This window comes from Cydia fagiglandana, chromosome 17, assembly GCF_963556715.1.
Source record: "Cydia fagiglandana chromosome 17, ilCydFagi1.1, whole genome shotgun sequence".
Classification (NCBI taxonomy): domain Eukaryota; kingdom Metazoa; phylum Arthropoda; class Insecta; order Lepidoptera; family Tortricidae; genus Cydia; species Cydia fagiglandana.
Window position 1 is genome coordinate 9,168,042 of NC_085948.1, and position 20,386 is coordinate 9,188,427.

The following is a 20,386-nucleotide window of genomic DNA, read 5'->3' on the forward strand; positions in this document are numbered from 1 at the left end:
TTCATATTTAGTGAGTCTCTAATTCATTTCCCGAATCGAGCCGAAAGTCTAATGCTATTAAGAAGTTCAACTTTGGTAGTAATATTTTTCTGCTGACACATTAATTTTACCTAGACGATTTATTATTTTGTTCGCAAACCAGGTTAATTAATCATGCTGAAAGCTGATGTTTCACTAATTTCACCGGTTTTTGACAGTTGTCCATCAGATAATGGTAACATTCCATTTCTAACCTCAGCTGCACTACCGGTATTGAACGGGTCACTATCATTGTCAATTTCCATAGTAAAATGAACAGTAATGCAGCTGTCGTTGGAAATAGACTGTCACCTTAATGGTAACATTCCATTTCTAACCGCAGCTGCATTACTGTCAATTTTACTATGGAAATTGACAATGACAGCGACGCGTTCAGTACCGGTACTGCAGCTGCGGTTAGAAATGGAATGTTACCATAAGCCTGAGTAATACAGACAATTCAAATTGTCAGCGCAAAGAACACACCATAATGTCACTCACAAATTACATAGATGTTGTTTATAGCCATTAATTATGGTTGTATGTAATTTTATAATGTATACTTTTTCTACTGACAAGATTTGCTTGACCAAGTATAAATATTAATAATTCATAATATTGCAAACGATGTAGTTATACTTCAACTTTCTTTTAATCTATTTTAGATAATATCGATAGAATTTTATCGCATATTAGGTACTTAATCAATAGGCACACCCTCTACTGACAGGTAGATTTTATTTCCTCGCGTGATTAGCACGCCCGCTGATTTATATTGTTTGCGATATCGGGAAAAATGGCGGCAAATCTCACATAAACGTAGTCCTAAATGTGTATTAATGTTATTTTGTTCAAACCTCTGGTTGTTTTTTTTTAATTTTACAAATGTTTTTTTGTGAACTTTAAAATTATGTGAGTAAGTTTATAAAAAGTATTTAATATCGCATGATTTTTTCAATTAATAACATCTTCATATAATTCGCAGAAAAGATAAGCAAATTAAACAAAATGTTGTTTCCGCTCAAATAAGGTTCAAGAAAACTACCTAGTTCTCAAAATAATACACCTTCCTTTACGATGTACATTTAGACTACTATAAATATACAACTTCCAGGATTGTGGGGGCCCGATTCCGATTTTGAAATGGACATCTATTAGATATCTTGTAGACATCACCAAGATACGATAACGATATGTTTAAGATCTCCTGTCAAATTTGACATTTGCACGATTCTGGAGATACTCTTGAACGATTTCCACAGGATATGACTTAGAGATCCAATTCACATCTAATAGATATCTTACTCTATCTAACGTAAAAGTGACATTGGTTGCCCGAATTGCGCTGCAAAAGAGAACTAGTTGACATCTAAACTATAACGTATCTAAAATGGATCTAGGACGTGTCGTCTCTTGTGAATATCTTGAAGTTCGAATACGGCAGTGGGTCACGTACGTGCACGTCACGTAAATATTTACCCTTCTCAGGGACCAAATTCATGGAATATATGTGGTGTATTATTATTATCTGCTTGTGCAAACTTTATGACGTACCTATTTGATGTGTATCTACCTGAAAACTTTCACATTGATGAATGTCAGTGAGATTTATGGTACGGCGTGAATTTGGCAATGTTATTTTGATACCTGTTGTGTGCAATCTTGCACAAATATTGAGTACGAGTAATGCGAAGTTTTAAAATATTATCATGTCAATACGTGTTAGATTCTCTATTTTTATTGCAAATAAAAATGAAATAAAACTAAATGGGAAATGGTTATAGTAGAAAGCTAACCTTGAGCGGTATTAAGCTTTGGATTGTTTATTTGGGTTGGTATATAACGAGATATCACATGACAAGACTCTACGACTAACTAATCATATCGATGTCAACTTTAACAGATTTTAAAATCCGGAAAATATTTTACTTAATTAATTTTTAGTATTTTTACGTTGATTTGCGAAGAAAATCACATCACTAGTCAAAGTGTCACGCTAGTCACTAGGCATCATCACTAAGTTTCCAAGTTATGGAACAAACACCCAGTCTAGAATTTTACAAATGAAAGCTTTTAGATACCTAACGAAACATTATTTCTGTAGGTAGGTATAGGCTTACCACACAAATGCGAGCTCATTTTATTCGGACGCGGGCTTAGCGTTTAATTTGCTTAATAGACTATGACACAAATAGTACAAACCATAACCTTTTACAACGTAGCTTGTTGAATATTTTCTAAATAGGTTTCTTTTAAAACTAAACCGTATCTCTATCCATTTAGAGCTGAATTTGAAACGAGGAAAAATTAACAGATCATTATTTTTATTGAGTTTGGTTTGTGTAAGCTAGTGAATCCAGCAAAAATACGGCATTTGCATGAAAAAGCATTTTATTATTAAAATAACCCGTCGTTTTTAGCTTTGCATAGCATTCCATAGTTAGGTTTAGTATGGTTTGGTTATTAAAAGTGGAATCTAGGTTTGTGTTTGTTCAAAGCACTTATTAGTGTTGCATGACTCTCAAGTAGCCAGTAGCCATTCTCGCAGCCTTAGTTGTAGCAATTTGATGATCATTGCTCTTATAGCATAAATATTCAAGCATTTTTAGTGCCTAAATGAGTAAAACATATTATGATAAATTTTGGTAAACGTTTTAAATTTTATCTAATAAGACAAAGTAAGAAAAACGTTAATTCGTGGCAATTAAAATAAATTATTCATTTCTGAGATACTTACCTATCAAATAAAACAATCTTTGTCCAAAAACAACTAGAAGTGTCATTAGACTTTTCAGTGCCCGTGGCAATGTAATCTCATCCAAACTTTCTGTTATTGTGTTTATAATGACTAGTGGAGTGTTAAATTTACATTTAAACCAGTTGGAATTTATGTAAGTTGCAGCTGCAAATGCTTTTATGCAGTTTACGGGTCGGGCCATCCGAAAAGGGCGATTAGGGAGAGTTTTCCCTCCAAAAAGACCTAAATAAAAAGCTTAAATACACTAACATAGATTTTAATTTTTAGTTTTATTTATTTTAATTGTAGTTAGTTTTAGTTTTATATTCCTATTGATGTCTTTTAGTAATTTATGTAATTTAATATTTCTTATAATGTTGTACTAACATAGATAATATTGTAAATTATTGTAACCATGATAGCATAAAAGAATTAAGATGAATATTTTTACCTTTGGCATAAACCGAGTGTGGCTGCAACGCCTGCACGGTCACACTCGTGGTATGCAGCTCGTCCGCGCGCAGTCTGAAGTGGAAGCATTCTGAAACCATCGCGCTCCCGTCCTCGGCGACCTCGACGGCTGCTGTTCGCCGCGCGCGCACGCCGCGGCATGCGCGCTCCTGCGTCACGCGGACCACCATTTCACGTTTGCTTGAAGATGGGTCCAGCTAAATAAAAATAAAAAGTTAATTATTTTAAAATATTGTATAAGTAATAACTTGGGAAAATGTAGCTAAGTAAATGAGTAAAAGGATGTCAACTGCTTGGCAAAGGCTTTTCCGAAAGATTATCCACAATATCCGTTTCCGTTCATGGTCTGTCCTAATCCAACAGTTTCCTGCACTTTGAGATAGTCAGCCTTGTTAAAAGGTCTTGAGATATTTAAACTATTCACAGCGCAAAAATATGGTTGAATTTACAATTAATTCTTAGTATTTTTATGAGACGGTCGAAAAATAAAACCCGCGAACCTACAAAAAATTAATACCCGTTTCGAGTACAGCGGTGAATTTTAATAAAAAGTTTTAACCTGCTATTATCTTTCGTTTCATTTTGCACATTTTTTAAACAAGAGTGACTACGAGAAAATGAACATACGGAAAATTAATTATGTAACATTCACTGAAAATAACTTGAAAATACACTACCAGTTCTTTTCAGTGGTAATAATTACTGTTTACCATATCTTATGGGGAGCAGAGTGAAAAAGTTATATACGCGTTTTCAGGAGGTTTTTATAAAGTGTCATGATTATAATTTATGAATTGCTAGCGACCAGCCGCGGCTTCGTACGGGTTAACAAATTATACACCTAAACCTTCCACAAGAATCGCTTTATTCATAGGTGAAAACCGCATGATCATTTGTTTAGTAGGTAGTTTTTGAATTTATCGCGAACATACAAACATTGTTTGTTTGCGGGGGACATTGTTTTATAAGGTCTAGTGACAAGTGATAATCTACCTATTAGTTGCCTACTTATTTAATTAACAATTTATATTTGTACGACGTCTACATCTGTATATTCCCCAAAGGCAACAAAATACAAATAGGTATTTAGATTACTTTGTATCTAGATACAAATCCTAAAGTAACAGGAGACGTTATAATTAAATAAATGACAAGCGAACAGCTCCCTAGGGCAAACAATAGGGCATATAAAGATACAAAGTCTACGGCGGACTCCAAATTGTGTCCGCTCCGGTGTGCGAATGCGACATTGCTGTATACGTGCATAGCGCTGTCTCGTTTACTTGAAACCTACACATTTTTTTACGAAATTATATTTGACAACTCTCCGATGATTTCAAATAAAATATATGAGAAGAGTGGTGGCAGTTAAGCACTCTTAGACATATTTTCTGAGAATCTCAGTTCTATAAGATAGACATAGATACCTACAGATAACGAGGATAGGACCTTCTTGATACTATATACCATAACTTTCCATTTGGGGCTTAAGTATCTAACTAACTTTAATGTAGGTAGATAGGTAGCATGAAGTTAAAACCAAAGTTTAGACTTCCCTGAATGTGTAAACAAGGATTTAGTGGCAATAAACACTCGTAGATCTCATGGCGCGTTTACTCTGCGCCTACTCGTTTCCCTCAAGTAAAATTTCCTCTTTAAAGATAATGTTTTCTACCATTACTACCAAGTTATAACTCCAAAAACGTATTTTACTCAAAATGCTTAAAGTTTAATCCGTTAAAAGCTAGGTTATTATCAGGTGGGCAGTTTTAATTGAAATTTAGAACGCGTACAATTTCAAAGGTTAAAACTAATTTACCTTTAACCCTCTGACTTCTATGACTGTGACTGTGAGCCGATGTAGATTCTCGTTGTACAGAAGGGACACCAATATTTCACCTAAGTCCGATGTCGGCTCTTGAAGTTCCTGTTTCAAAGAAAACACTGTTATCACGTAAAATCTTTCATTACTCGTACTTCCAAGAGCTTTGGAAGTAATTAATCGAGTCGAAATCCTCCAAACATAAACAAGATCTTTATTTATTAATTAACTTGAAGATGACGTCATGTCTTAAGTGGATTAAAATAAGAAGTGGGAATTCGATAACTCGTAAACAATATCTGGTGCCAAGATGTTTTCCTTAGAAATAAATACAGCTAATGACGTCAACATAAAAAATCGATCTATTCAAATATCAATTTTGGCCAAAGAGAAGCTACTGTTACTACAAAAGGTCGCAGATAAGGCAGGTAATTATATTATTGTATGTACCTACGCTACGTATAGTACGTACGTAGATAGTTGTAACAATTTTCTGTCAAGAGATCATATGATACAAGGGTTGATATTTGTACCTTTTCAATATCCATTTTATACAGCTGTGGTTCTTCGTCAGGCGCAATGCCCTCGAGTTCTGACAGCGGCAAAATGACGTGACCAATAAGCTGCTTTCCTTTGCCCACTCGTCCAGAGTCCAGGACCGAGAGCTTCAGTGTAAGTCCGTCCAGTTTTCCAGGCGGGATCTGGGGATTTTGTTAGTGTTTAGGAAATTATAGGGGTACCGTTTAACTGAAGCAATTGGTAAGAAGTTATTAGGTGTCCCTTTGGTTCCCATAAAATTTTAAGTCATAATTGTATTGATTGCAATATTATCATTAGGCATAAAACTGAAACTAAGAATAACTAAACCTTACGAAGATCTTATAGAACCTATAGTTAGGTTAGGTTAGGTTTGTTTTATGGTAATCGTCATTGATATAGAATAAGAACTGGATACCCAATCAGCCGCAAAAAATGGCCCCGCAAAAGTAACGTTAAAACAGATCACGCGTTACTTTTTCATTTAGTCTTGTTTGGAACGCTCATATGTGAAGTTGTCAACAATGACGAAATGTGCAGTAAAAATATGCAAAAATAACAACGATAAAAAAAGGAAAAAGGATGGAATATATTTCTTTCGGTTAGTTCTTTTGATAGCATCACAGAATTTATGTAATCTGGTAGTAATTTCATGGTTTTGAATAAATTATTTTGTTAGTACCAAAGAATCCCTGTCAAGGAACAAAAATCTAATGAGTCGATGTGAGGTCTATATATTTTTTTATTTTTATATAGAATTCGTAAGGAATATTATTATGTTTAAATTCAAGATTTCCAAGAAAACCTATGCGACGTGCAGAGTGGACTGCTATTATAGCAAGAGATAGGGGTGATGCACTTTTTAAGCCATACAAAACGGCACTTGTGTGTTCGGCCCATTTCAGCCAAGACCACATCGAGCTGTTTTTTGGCAACATCCGTAGTCAGGGAGGATACAATAACAACCCAAACACCGTGCAATTTAAATCAGCATATAAAAAGCTTTTAATGCATTTGGAACTAGGATCAAAATTCACAGGAAACGCGATTCCATTAGAAAATATTCCAATATTAAGTGGTCAGAATACAATGACCCATTTAAATAATACATCTGTTGGGTACCGGTAGGACATTGAGCGGGAAACAAATACGGAAGCGCCCAAAGAGACCGCCATAGATACTTTCATGCAAGCCAACTGTGACATTTTGTCTGGAGATTTAGATGAATCTGGAAGCTGCTCAGAATATATAAAACAAGTCATAGGATATATAGCTGGATTCGTTGTACGAAAGTTGTTGAAAACCATTCGATGCGACATATGCGCAAAAGCTCTTCTGGCGAAGGAAAGATCCGATTTCCATACATTGATCGACATAAAAAACTTGGGCGGACTCTTCTACACATCTAAAGATGTGTTCACGGTATGCAGAACAACTGAAGCTATTCTGAGGCGTAACATGCGAGCTGGAGTAGAGAATAACAGCTCTATTATAGCATTCAATGTCCTAAAAACATTTATGCAGGTAAACATTTTTCCCGAGAAAGAACACAATAACAACCACAGGATTGTTTTGATAAAGGCCATAACCAATTACTATCTAAACGTCCGCTTGCACTATATTGCAAAGAAAGAAAGTGCGAAGGGTAAATGTAGATCTAAAAGACAGTTATTTAATAAGTTGAATTTATTTCAAGGCAATTAAAATTTTAAGATGTAGGTATGTAGTTTAGTTAAATACTTTAAAAAAAACCGGCCAAGTGCGAGTCGGACTCGCGTTCCAAGGGTTCCGTACATTAAGTCCGACTCACGCTTGACTGACACACGGAACCCTAAAAATGTTTTATCATAACTAACGTACACAGGTTCTTGGCATAGCTTATTTGAGCTCCCGATAAAATTAAACCATGCCAAGAACCCGTGTACGTTAGTTATAATGTGTAATAACTTATTACACATTATAAGTACCTAATAACCGCGATAGTTTAAGGAAGAATATAAAGTTTTATTTCTTATTTTGATTTTTCTGTAAAATTATATTAAAGTATACCAAAGCGACTCCATTCGTTCATTATTTTAGTTTGACGTAAATACAATGGTCACGTGACGTTTCATGCCATCGCATTAAAAGTTTTAACATTGTTGGTACTTATGTTTGCAAATTTGACACTTAATGCTTACGGCAGTAAGTTCTTTTCCGTACGAAACATTTATCTTGACTCAAAATTTACGTAAGCATTTTTATCATCAATGCAATTGGTGCGAAATGTCATTCTGCTCCACATTTGTTGACGTTTTTGTTCCGCTCTGTGTGTCTATTTCTAATATTAAGTCAGTGGTAATCGTGAAAAATGACGCGAACCAAATGAATTATGACTAACGAAAAGTATAACAGTAAGAATCATAACAAAAACCCAGTATAAAAACAATACACTCTTTTTTTTGCGCAGTCGTGTAAAAAGCGACTCATTACTGATGCTACGCGGATATGACGGGCGTATTTGTCTACGTCACAGCGTGACAGTGTTCTTTCAATCGCGTGATTCGCATGAGTTACATAATATAATAAGTGACACTTATTTTATCACGAGGGTAAAGCCATGCATAAGATGTATAGTTTGCAGAGAACACGTATATAATGTGGCCTATATTAAATCCCATACTACACCTACTGAACTAATTATTAATATTTAATCTGTCAGTTTAGACATGTCCTATTAAATAATAATAAATATCGCTGAAGTTTGTAAGATTTATATTATGTACAGTCGAGTCTACGTCAAAGATATGTTTACACTTTTGCACCTTACTACTTTGTAATAAGGCGAAAAGTGTAAACATATCTTTGACGTCGACTGTACATACCATTAAATAGCCTCTTTGTGAGTAAGTAGATGTTAGTTTTCGAAAAGTGCTCGAGTGGAGACCACGGACTAGCAAGCGCAGCTTAGGACATCCACCCACAAGATGGACAGACGACCTTGTTAAGGTCGCCGGAAGACGCTGGATGCGGGTCGCTTCCAACCGGCACGTATGGAGGTCCAAGGGGGAGGCCTATGTTCAGCAGTGGACGTCTTATGGCTGAGATGATGATGATGATGAGATGTTAGTTTTACTTATTACACGTGAAGTTACTCGGCCTGTTAAACCGAGTAATTAGACTTCGACTATTCAAACAATCCCGAATACCTTAAACTTTCAATCAGAAATTAATTAAAATTACTTGGATACTAAAAGTTATATCCCAGCAAACAATTACTGGGGATAGATCCGGGAACCTTCCGTTTGCAAACAAACAATAGCGGATGTTTACTCTTATTCAATGCTTTGTCATATTCTTAGCTAAGCTGACGAAATTCGGATAGTTATTCTTGAGTTATTTGTTTAGGCGCGAGGTATTACGACTTCGCCATTATTATAAAACCGGTAATTTATAATAATAATGGCTCCACAAAATGGATCCACACGCTGGATCCACAAAAAATTATAATTAATCATAAAATCTGGTCACAAAATTTTACGAGAATCGGTTGAGAATTTTTACCTGTAGAAGAAAATATCCGGACATACTTACAAAAGCAAAATTCCCGAGTCAAAACGCAGACCTTTGCTACGCTTCGGTCAACAACATGTGTAAATAATTTAAATATTGTATGTAGGTATTTTTACCCAAAGTTTAAGCTGTACATATTATCCTACTTGATTGATATTTTGTTTAGTTTTATTTAGGTACGTATACAGGTATAGCTCTAAATACATTTCATATTTAATTTATGTTCAAACTGACTTTCGTACCAATCATTTTGGCTGTCATATCTATCACGCAACTTGATCAATCTATCAAACTCGTATTGCAATTCTATATCTATTGTTGGCCGAAAACAATTCAAACAACAGTCTGTGGGCGTAAACTTAGTTTTACAGATCTGTAACTTTTGAACTATGATTATATGAGAGGTTAAAGTAGTACATTACGTTTTACGATATAAGTGCGAAAATAGGAAATTTGCAACGAGTGGCGATAAATTAAAACACGATCGAAGGGAGTGTTTTAAATCGACATGAGTTGCTATCCATTCGCACATGTATCGTACAACATTTTACAGTACGTGTGGCCCTTTACATTTATTTATTTATGTTAGGAGAACCAACAGCTTTCAAACTTATAATAGACAACAAGATTAAAACAGTAAGCCAATTACAGGACTCACAGGTAGTATTTCCGACATCTGTGTGTGATCTGACGTAGGTTTATAAGCAACTGATACTCCAAATATAAATTTGTTTATACAGAGTTCATCATAGATGTTTTGGAAATCAATATAAAAGAATACCTAATCATAAATGTACATATATATATATATACATATAATTTTATTTTATTTGTGACTCTACCCATTATTGGTTGGGTCAAAAGTTAACAAAAAGGCGGATAATTTAATTATGAGCTACATACTTGCGAAAAATCTTGAATAATAAAAGCCAGCCCATCTTAATCTTATCTAATCCTTACGAGCAAGCAGCTTTCATTTTACTGTATACCTAATGTTTAAACCTAGCTACATATTTTTTTAAACCATACCTTAGTTCACTTTGTAGATAAGAAGTTTCTTTCTTATTCGGGTTTTCATTTAAATTGAACGTGTTGCCTTTACAGAGTGCACGTAATGTAAAAGAAACAATAATGTATTATGAGAAAATCTACAGCTAAGACAAAAATATGCGTTCCACAATAAGATAAGCCGCAAAGTGTATTGAAGACGTGAGGTTATAAATCCTGTGATATAAAGACGCAATATTTTTTAAATAAAATTTTCTTTCTTTTTTTATTGTTAATGTGTCATTTTCTAAAAGGTATTGTACATAAAATACTGCTACTGATATACAAGTGGCGTTTTTAGAGTAAAAGTCGAATGTGTCATTATGAGTTCACAAGTAAGTAAACTTAAGAATAATATAAGCATGCACTTTTAACTGAATCCACAGAAAATATGGGGCATTATCTATGAAAAGGGACATTATTGTCGATGGCGCTTACGCCGCACAGCGTTGCGCGGTATTGTATTTATATCGGAGCATCGTTAATAATGGCGTAAACGCCATCGACAATAAGGCCCCTTTTCATAGATAACGTCACATATAACCATTATAGATCTCAAATGAAATGCACCTATTATGTAAGGTATTCAACCTATCGGCCCTCTCAATGAAAGTGTGACCTTTGCCGTTTTCTTTTGAATCGAACGGTAGAAAAACGGAAAGTTACGAATAACACGTGATCAGATTACCGAATGAGGCCCTTTACCTCCATACGAAAGCACAAGTATGGGAAATTGGAACCGGGAGAATAATGTATGTAAATAACATGGTCTCGATTATGTGGCATTTTTCTTTTGTAATCCTGTCTTTATATACTGACATTAATCAATCATCTGTTAGGGCAAATAATATTTGAATTGAACTGTTACTTTTTTGTGTTCTTTTTAGCTAATAATATCAATGCTTTTGCTTAAGAATTAGTTTTAACTACTTACTGACTCAAACAAACCATGTCCTTTGGTTATAAATTTGGCTATTTAGTGATAGGTATATTCATTACATTAGCGTTACATTAGTAAGTCTGGATTATTCGATCATTCATTAATTTCAACGATGATGATGATTTTACACCTACATAATTGTCAGCTTTTGCACTGTAAAAAAACAGGTCAACCTGGCGAGAAGCAAGTGGCAGTAACGGTGTTAATTACAGCATATTAAGCCGACCGTGTGTATCAGCCACGTTGTAACGATTATTAAAAGGAACGACCAACAGGCGTTTAATTAGACTTTATATTGTAATTACTAGATACCTTGTTTCAAATACAGGGTGTTTGGTACATCGTTTGCCAAATAGAGATGGGCGCCAGCGGGTAAATACCGGGAAAATACCCAAAACTACCCAATCTACCCGATATTTACCCGTATCTACCCAAATTGTTGGGTATTTAAAATTTGTTCGTATAATTGAAGAAATTCATTATTATATAACTAAGATATATCAATATTATTATCGTATAAATATGAAAATAAGTTAAAATAAAGTATACAAATCACAATCTCACAACTTTTTTGTACACAATTAATTTTTTTTCGTGAATTTTTTTTTATACCTATTATTTTTTTATTGTTGTCATATTTTGGTTTTGATATTTCTACATTTTATTTTATTTATCGTTTAATACAGTAATTTTTTCGTTAGGTATATGGCCAAATTTGATTTACTATAACCAGTTTGGATGAAATTTTGTGTGTATCTAAATTGTTTGATCTCAACCAGATCCCGAAAATGAGGATTCGAGAGCCACATTAATCCGCCACTTTACCGAAAACATGCCAGAAATCAGCACTGACGAAATCGAGATGCTCCTCAGGCAGCTTAAAAATGGAAGAGCCCCAGGCGAGGGCGGCGTTACGAGCTTCTGAAAGCGGGAGGTAAACCTGCACTGAAGGAGCTCCAGAACATCTTTAACGCCGTTCTTTTCGATGGGAGAACTCCAGAGGTGTGGAGTAGGAGTGTAGTCGTGCTGTTCTTCAAAAAGGCAAATAAGGCCCTATTGTAGAACTACCGACCCATTTCGCTCCTAAGCCACATCTACAAGCTGTTTTCGAGGGTCATCACGAACCGCCTTGCACGAAGACTCGGCGAATTTCAGCCACCGGAGCAGGCCGGATTTCAAGGAGGATACGGCACCATAGACCACATCTTCATAGTGCGGCAGATTATACAGAAGACTGAAGAGTATAATCGGCCCCTGTGCTTAGCATTTGTGGACTATGAGAAAGCCTTTGACTCCATTGAAGTCTGGGCTGTTCTGGATTCCCTGCAGCGATGCCAAGTCGACTGGTGATATATCCAAGTGTTGAGATGTCTGTACAACGCAGCTACCATGGCCGTCCAAGTCCAAAACCAGCAGACTAAGCCTATCCCCATGCATCGTGGTGTGAGACAAGGGGATGTGATTTCCCCCAAATTGTTCACAAATGCATTGGAGGATATGTTTAAAACGCTCGACTGGAAGGAACATGGTATTAACATTAATGGCGAATACATCTCACACTTGCGATTTGCGGACGACATCGTCACCATGGCTGAGACGTTGCAGGATTTAGAGCATTCGCAACGCATTCTAGCTGATTCTTCTCAACGCATAGGTCTCCGGATGAATTTGGACAAAACAAAAGTTATGTTCAACAAATGTGTTGCTCCGGGACCTATTTCAGTACAAGGGGCTGTTCTCGAGGTTGTTCAGGAATACGTCTACCTCGGGCAAATACTGCAGTTAGGAAGGAACAACTTCGAGAAAGAGTCGAATAGAAGGATACAGCTGGGCTGGGCAGCATATGGGAAGCTGCGTCGAGTCTTCACGTCGTCAATCCCACAGAGTCTGAAGACAAAAGTCTTCAATCAGTGCGTCCTACCCGTGATGACATACGGAGTCGAAACGTGGACACTCACGGTAGGGTCAGTCCATAAATTCAAAGTCGCTCAGCGAGCAATGGAAAGGGCTATGCTCAGAATCTCTCTGAGGGATCGTATTCGAAATGAAGTCATCCGTCAGAGAACTAAAGTCGTCGACATAGCCCACCGGATTAGCAAGCTGAAGTGGCAGTGGGCCGGTCATATTAGCCGTAGAACCGATAACCGTTGGGGTAGACGAGTTCTCGAGTGGAGACCGCGCATCGGCAAACGTAGAGTAGGACGCCCTCAGACTAGATGGAGCGATGACCTTCGCAAGGCGGCTGGCAAGAGCTGGATCAAAGTTGCCGCAAATCGTGCTCAATGGCGTGCAATAGGAGAGGCCTATGTCTAGCAGTGGACGAGAGTAGGCTGATGATGATGAAAACACAATATGACCCAGTAGGTGGCACTGCTATCGGTATATATATAGCCAATAGTGTTTTCAAACAATCCAGGTACCGGTTGAAATATATACACAAAATTTCATCCAAATCGGTTTCAGTCAGTAATTTAATATTAGGTGATATACCGACAGCAACGCCACCTACCGGGTCCAATAGTTTTTCAAACCATCCAGATACCCGTTGAAATATACATATATAATAGTCATATACACAAAATTTCACCCAAATCGGTTTCAGTAAATCGAATTTGGCTATATACCGATAGCAGCGCCACCTACCGGGTTTAATTGTTTTTCCCAACCCTTCAGGAACCCATTGAAATATACACACAAAATTTTATCGTTATCGTTCCAGCCGTTTAGGAGGAGTAGAGTGACAAACACACGTATTGTAGAACGTATGTTTAAGATATTAAGCATTTGTCAATTTTCTTAGTCAATACAAATATTATACGTTTTATATAACTACATGAGTATCAAAAAAACTGTTATTTGCAATATCTCCATTCAATTTACTACTCCGTTTCCAACTTTTATTTATACCCACTCATTTGGGTAGAAAAGGTAAATACCGGGTAGATTGGGTAAATACCCGATAAATACCCGATATCTACCCCGGGTATTTACCCGCCGCCCATCTCTATTGCCAAATTAAAACTGCAGATAGGTTGAGTCATTTGCTATCTACTCATGCCTAGAAAAAAAAATTGGTTTTTTTTTTACTACTGCGCAAGTAAAAATTTGAAATTTACGAAAAACTGGCATAGAGCTGAAAAAAAAAATCGTGTGCAAAATTTAAAATTTCTAGGCCTGTGAAGATAGCAAATGACTCAACCTATCAGCCGTTTTAATTTGGCAAGCGATGTACCAAACACCCTGTATATTACGATTAAGTTTGCATGGTTGAATTTGAAATGATACTTACTGGTCAGATATGAACAAATATAAAGGCAACAATGCAAAATACATGAATAGTTTGTGTACCTAATTCTAGTTCGGTCAACAAGTAAATTTATATGTACCTAGTATGATTAATTATACCAGTACATATTAGCTATACATTAACGCGTGTGGAAAGTTTGTAATTCCGAAACAAACAGAATACAAAATAATCCGAGCTACAAAGTAGATGACGAATAGTCTTACTGGCTAGTTTTATACTTTGGTAATAAACACGCACGTGTCTTACTTTGTATCACATAAGCACCACAAGACAGAGCGGCTACCGCGAAAACCGAAATTCGCAAATTGCGGGGATCTTTCTCTTTTACTCCAACGAAGGCGTAATTAGAGTGACAGAGAAAAATCCCCGCAATTTGCGAATTTAGATTTTCGCGGTTATAGCTCAGCACTGAGGATTTAAAAACGAAAGGGGATAAACTACCCGATTCGGACTTTAAGATACGTTAAATATTACGTCTTTCGTCTAGGTACGATATGGAAATTGTATCTAGACGTAATATTTGACGTAGGTAAGTTTGAATCGGGCGGAAGTCACGTGACCGCTTTTCTATGTAAACTCAGTCGCCATTTTCTAACATAGAAAATATTTTTACTCATCTTGATGTACAGTAGAAAGTTGGATGGCTTAAAGTAATGAGTAATGAAAAAAAAGCTTAAAAAAAGTATACACTTACCTATTGCTACACAGTTTTTTGTGCAAACGAGAACATTTTCAATACATATATCCTATGGTTAGCTATATATATATCCTAACCTGCAAGTCTGTGTGTATGTATTTTTCACCAAAAAGCGGAACTAAATTTAATAACTCACCTGGTAGACAAAAGTCTCGTCAAACATTGGGTTGCAGGATTTCTTCTTTTGCTTGGTTTGAAGAACTCTTCTCTCGTCTGGCATCAGTTGGATCCTATAAACAACAATATTTTAGTACTATTTCATTGCATATAGATGTACGTATTCTATCAAATTATCGGTATATTGAATGTGAAAGAGTATGAAGTGATTTTAAAATATAGACATTACCTAATAATAGTAATATTACTCGTATGATAATAGAACATTTTAATGCTTTAGCCTTTAAGCGCAATTTTTTCTTGAAACTATGTAGTCTGCGTGCAATAAAATTATCATACATGTTGCAGTGTGAACGACCTCTTACACAGCAAAATTGTGACATTTCACTGCAAAAGGTACCTTATGGCGGCTGGCGCTTACGTCGCAAAGCGCCGGAATAATATTGGAACGGCGTTAATAATAGCGTAAGCGCCAACCGCCATAAGGTACCTTTACTCGTGGAACGTCACATATAATCGCGTATTCTGACGTTTTACTTAGAGCACTAGGGGCATTCCACGCGACTGTCGCTTACATAACGCAATTCTTCTAATACTTCTGGAAAATGCTGAGTAAGCGATATTGGGTCAGGTAATATTTCATGACTTGGCTAACAAATTGGCAGTATATTCTCGAGATTCACGTATTTTATTGAGGTAGCTGCCATACAAGGCAAAAGCGTTATGTAAGCGACAGTCTCGTGGAATGCCCCACTTACCAAAATGATACTTACTTTACATACGGATCGCAGGCATTGGCAAGAGCAGGGGTACGAGATGGCAGATGTTTCACCTTCAAAATGTGCACCTGAAGTCTCTCTGTGGTGGATTCGTACTTCAGTGTGAACCACACGCGCCCCTAGGGAAATTAAAACGAAAGGTCATCACGTGACTAGGAACATCACTCATGCCACCAAATTATTGACACAGCTCGTCCAAAAATGGCGTCATAAAAATATTGTCAGCACACAATTTGCGCTTGGTTGTAAATCGAGTGCAAGTGGAGTGTGGAACTCAATTTTTTTACAGGGCTATTACCGTATTTTGATAGTTTGTCAGTTTTCATCTCTTTCATCATTCAGGCCTTTAGCATCTTGACAGATGATTTATGCAGCGTCTGTAAGCGAGGAACAACGTCTCTCGTGGCTGTATAAGCCATCTCATCTCTTTCACTCTTGCAATAATTGAATGAGATATAGATCAATTTAGAAAAGCGGGATTCGCCGAAGGGTTTATTTTATTTTACGAGTTACTCCTACGCATCACGTTCAATCTGCTTTTGACAGGCCATTTACTAAACAATAACCTCTGAAATGCTATATTTAGTACGTAGTCAACGGAAAGATTTGTTTGAATAAAAAACGCAGAGCTCTGCAAAGGCGCGCTGAATTATTTAGTAAACGTTACTCTGCCCTTGTGACGTTGAAACAAAAAGTTGTTAGAGCCCTTTATCTACATGAAAGTCGTAGAGGAAACAATAAAAACCGTCATGTTGGCATTACGTATAAATATTCATAAGGCACGCAACTTTTATAACGCATGACTGTGGAAACATTATGTTTTGCGATTACAAAAATGTGATATGGACAATTAAGGCTTTTTAATATTTTAACGTTTTCTCTATTACAGAGGCGGCATGACAATGAAATTCTTCGTTCTTTTAAATATTCGTAAAACAAACGTTTGATAGGGACTCAGGGCCCGATTCGGATTTTGAAATAGACATCTATTAGATATCTTATAGACATCACCAATATACGATAACGATATGTTTAAGATCTAACCTGTCAAATTTGACATTTGCGGGATTCTGGAGATACTCCTGAACGATTTCCACAGGATATGACTTAGAGATCCAATTCACATCTAATAGATATCTTACTCTATCTAACGTTGGTCATTGGTTGCCCGAATTGCGCTGCAAAAGAGAACTAGTTGATATCTAAACTATAACGCATCTAGAGTGGATCCAGTACGTGTCGACTCTTGTGAATATCTTGAAGTTCGAATACGGCAGTCAGTTGTTTGAACAATAAAGCGCAAACAGTTATAATATATACCGTCTACCGTTGTTAACAAATATGTACAGTCAGTAATATTATTAGCTTACAATTACCACCTTTGCATACAAACTTCTACGTAGGGGGGGCCTTTTCTTTGCAGCTGACTGTACGAGGGTTTATTTATTTATTTATTATTGCACAATATATGGTAGTAAAAATAGTGAAATGCATTGTCTATCAGTCAGCCAGTGGAATTAGCCCATTAGTGTACCTAATTATACCGTCCACAATTCCACATTAGTCCATTAGTATACCTTCTCTGGTTACATTTTATAATTTGCTTTAGAATTACACGTTGAAAAGTATTACTCTAAGGGTATCCCTAAGAGTGACTAATCATACTAACATATAACTAACATATAAACACAGTCGGCCTACTCGTATTACGAAATATCTATAAATCTATGAAATTATTCCTCATTATTTAATAAATTATTGATATAGAACAAAATTAATAGGAATGACATCAGTAGCACTTCTGTCCAATAAAATTATAGTTACTTACTTGATCCAATTTTCATGAATTAAGTGAATGGCTAGGTATATAAAGGAATAAATGAATTACCACGTGGCCCTCTGGCCAGAGTAGGTCTTCGTCGAGGCAATCCGATTTGTAGAGAGACGGGTCCAGCACTCCGAGGTCGGCCGTGTTTGCTAAAACAAATTATAACAAGAGTTCATACCAAATTAGGTAAAGAAACTGGAGTTTTTTTTTCTTTGGGTAAGCTAGATTGATAAGACGGAATAATTCAGCAAAAAGATAATATTATTACAAATTTATAACCTTGAAACCTTGTATCACCGTACCCAAGAAAACCACGTGTACCGTAAGTGGAAATCCCTATACCTGCTACTTAACAACACTTATGGATATTAACTCACATTATAGACGGGTCTAACGCGAATTATATTCAATTACCTTTATTTACCGACGTTTCGACATAGGTTTCACTGGTCGTGGTCGCGGCTGACTGATTGTCCCAGCAAAATGTCAAAACAGAGATTTGTGCATCTACCCGACGAAAAGTGTATGGAAAAGTTTAGGGTAGACATCACATTTTCAAACCACCCACCACACATAATGTTAATTATTGTCAATAGTCCGACACGCAACACTCACAATATCCACGCACCCGTCCGAAGATAGATCCTTTGGCTTTAGCTTCTGTATCACTGGTTCCCAAGTTGGCGATAAGTTGAAACCATCCTCCCTATTAAAATTCCTGGGGTGTTTCTTGATTTCAATTGCTTCTCGCACAACTCGAGGATAATAATGGCGTTCAGTGGAGACAACTTTTGGTCTATGCAACTCAATCCAGTGATTTGTGCCAGATGTAAGAAGATGTTCGGCGATTGCGGATTTGTGTAATTGGCGATTTTTAACTGCCGCTATGTGCTCTTTCACCCTCTCTTGCACGCTCCGTTTAGTTTGTCCAATGTACACACTTCCGCAGCTACAGTCTATTTTGTATACGCCCGGATTTTGGTACGGAATGACATCTTTTGGACTGCGCAACAGATCTGCTACTTTGAATAACGGCTTGTATACAGTCTTGATGGAGAATTTCTTAAGTACTGCTCAAACTAAACGGAGCGTGCAAGAGAGGGTGAAAGAGCACATAGCGGCAGTTAAAAATCGCCAATTACACAAATCCGCAATCGCCGAACATCTTCTTACATCTGGCACAAATCACTGGATTGAGTTGCATAGACCAAAAGTTGTCTCCACTGAACGCCATTATTATCCTCGAGTTGTGCGAGAAGCAATTGAAATCAAGAAACACCCCAGGAATTTTAATAGGGAGGATGGTTTCAACTTATCGCCAACTTAGGAACCAGTGATACAGAAGCTAAAGCCAAAGGATCTATCTTCGGACGGGTGCGTGGATATTGTGAGTGTTGCGTGTCGGACTATTGACAATAATTAACATTATGTGTGGTGGGTGGTTTGAAAATGTGATGTCTACCCCAAACTTTTCCATACACTTTTCGTCGGGTAGATGCACAAATCTCTGTTTTGACATTTTGCTGGGACAATCAGTCAGCCGCGACCACGACCAGTGAAACCTGTGTCGAAACGTCGGTAAATAAAGGTAATTGAATATAATTCGCGTTAGACCCGTCTATAATGTGAGTTAATATGTATTCAAAACGCGAAAGTTTAAAACACTTATGGAATCAGTTTGTTTTAATAACTAGCCTAGTGCAAACCGCCAATGTCGGACCGAATAATAATAGAGTGTGCAGTAATGTAAAAAGTTCATTTCCTCGATTTAATTGTAATAATGCCGAAATTATAGACCTCGTTGGCATACATCTTTAAGTTCCGTCTCGTAATGAAACTGGCCAGTAAATGTTTCAGGCCTTCAGCATTTATTTATTTAAACTTAATTGCACGATATATGTAAAATTGTACAAATGGCGGACTTAAATTTACACAACCACAAAACTGGAAATTGTCACATAATATATTTAGAAAAACTTTTTTTTAATTTATTCCCGGATAATTTCATTATGATACCTACTTGTTACATTCGAGGTCCTCACCCACTACACTTAACTGATTGAGCCACGTGTGATGGAAATTGAAATTGAAATTTCAATACTAATAACCACTCACATGCTTTCGGCAACTGTAGTTCCCAGCTGTTACCCTTATTTTATCATAATAATGATGATGATGAGAGGTCACTGAAAAATATCAATCATGTCTCGAAGTCGATGAATTTTAAAACGGATCTTGTTACGGACCAAACAATAATCGAAATGTATTAAACTTGTTCCGTCCACACAGAGCAAACAATGCCGCCGGGCTCGGTTAAAGCCAATTATCCGAGTTGTAGCGCTACCTGTAGCTATTCCATGTCAAATAAATGAAAGGACTAGATGACGATCAACGACAGACAGGGCTGAATAAACTTTAATAAAACAGAAGACCCACCTAAGACCGGCATCAACCTTTGACTTACAATCCTCAAAATTTGCTTTACTGTATGTACATATCTGAACATATTCCACTTTTACTTGTTCCAATAGTTG

General features: G+C 36.6%; 1 protein-coding gene across 2 annotated transcripts in view; it reads right to left on the bottom strand.

The window, feature by feature from the left end:
• LOC134672381 (synaptotagmin-15-like) overlaps positions 1-20,386 on the bottom strand; it is a 92,322-nt gene that overhangs the window by 28,566 nt on the left and 43,370 nt on the right. For both annotated transcript variants that reach the window (XM_063530242.1, XM_063530241.1), the window contains exons 6-11: positions 17,913-18,001; positions 16,019-16,143; positions 15,265-15,358; positions 5,582-5,749; positions 5,046-5,153; positions 3,207-3,423 (exon numbers count right to left, since the gene is read on the bottom strand). In XM_063530242.1, coding sequence (XP_063386312.1) covers positions 3,207-3,423; positions 5,046-5,153; positions 5,582-5,749; positions 15,265-15,358; positions 16,019-16,143; positions 17,913-18,001 — 801 coding nt within the window. The remainder of the gene's footprint in view (positions 1-3,206; positions 3,424-5,045; positions 5,154-5,581; positions 5,750-15,264; positions 15,359-16,018; positions 16,144-17,912; positions 18,002-20,386) is intronic.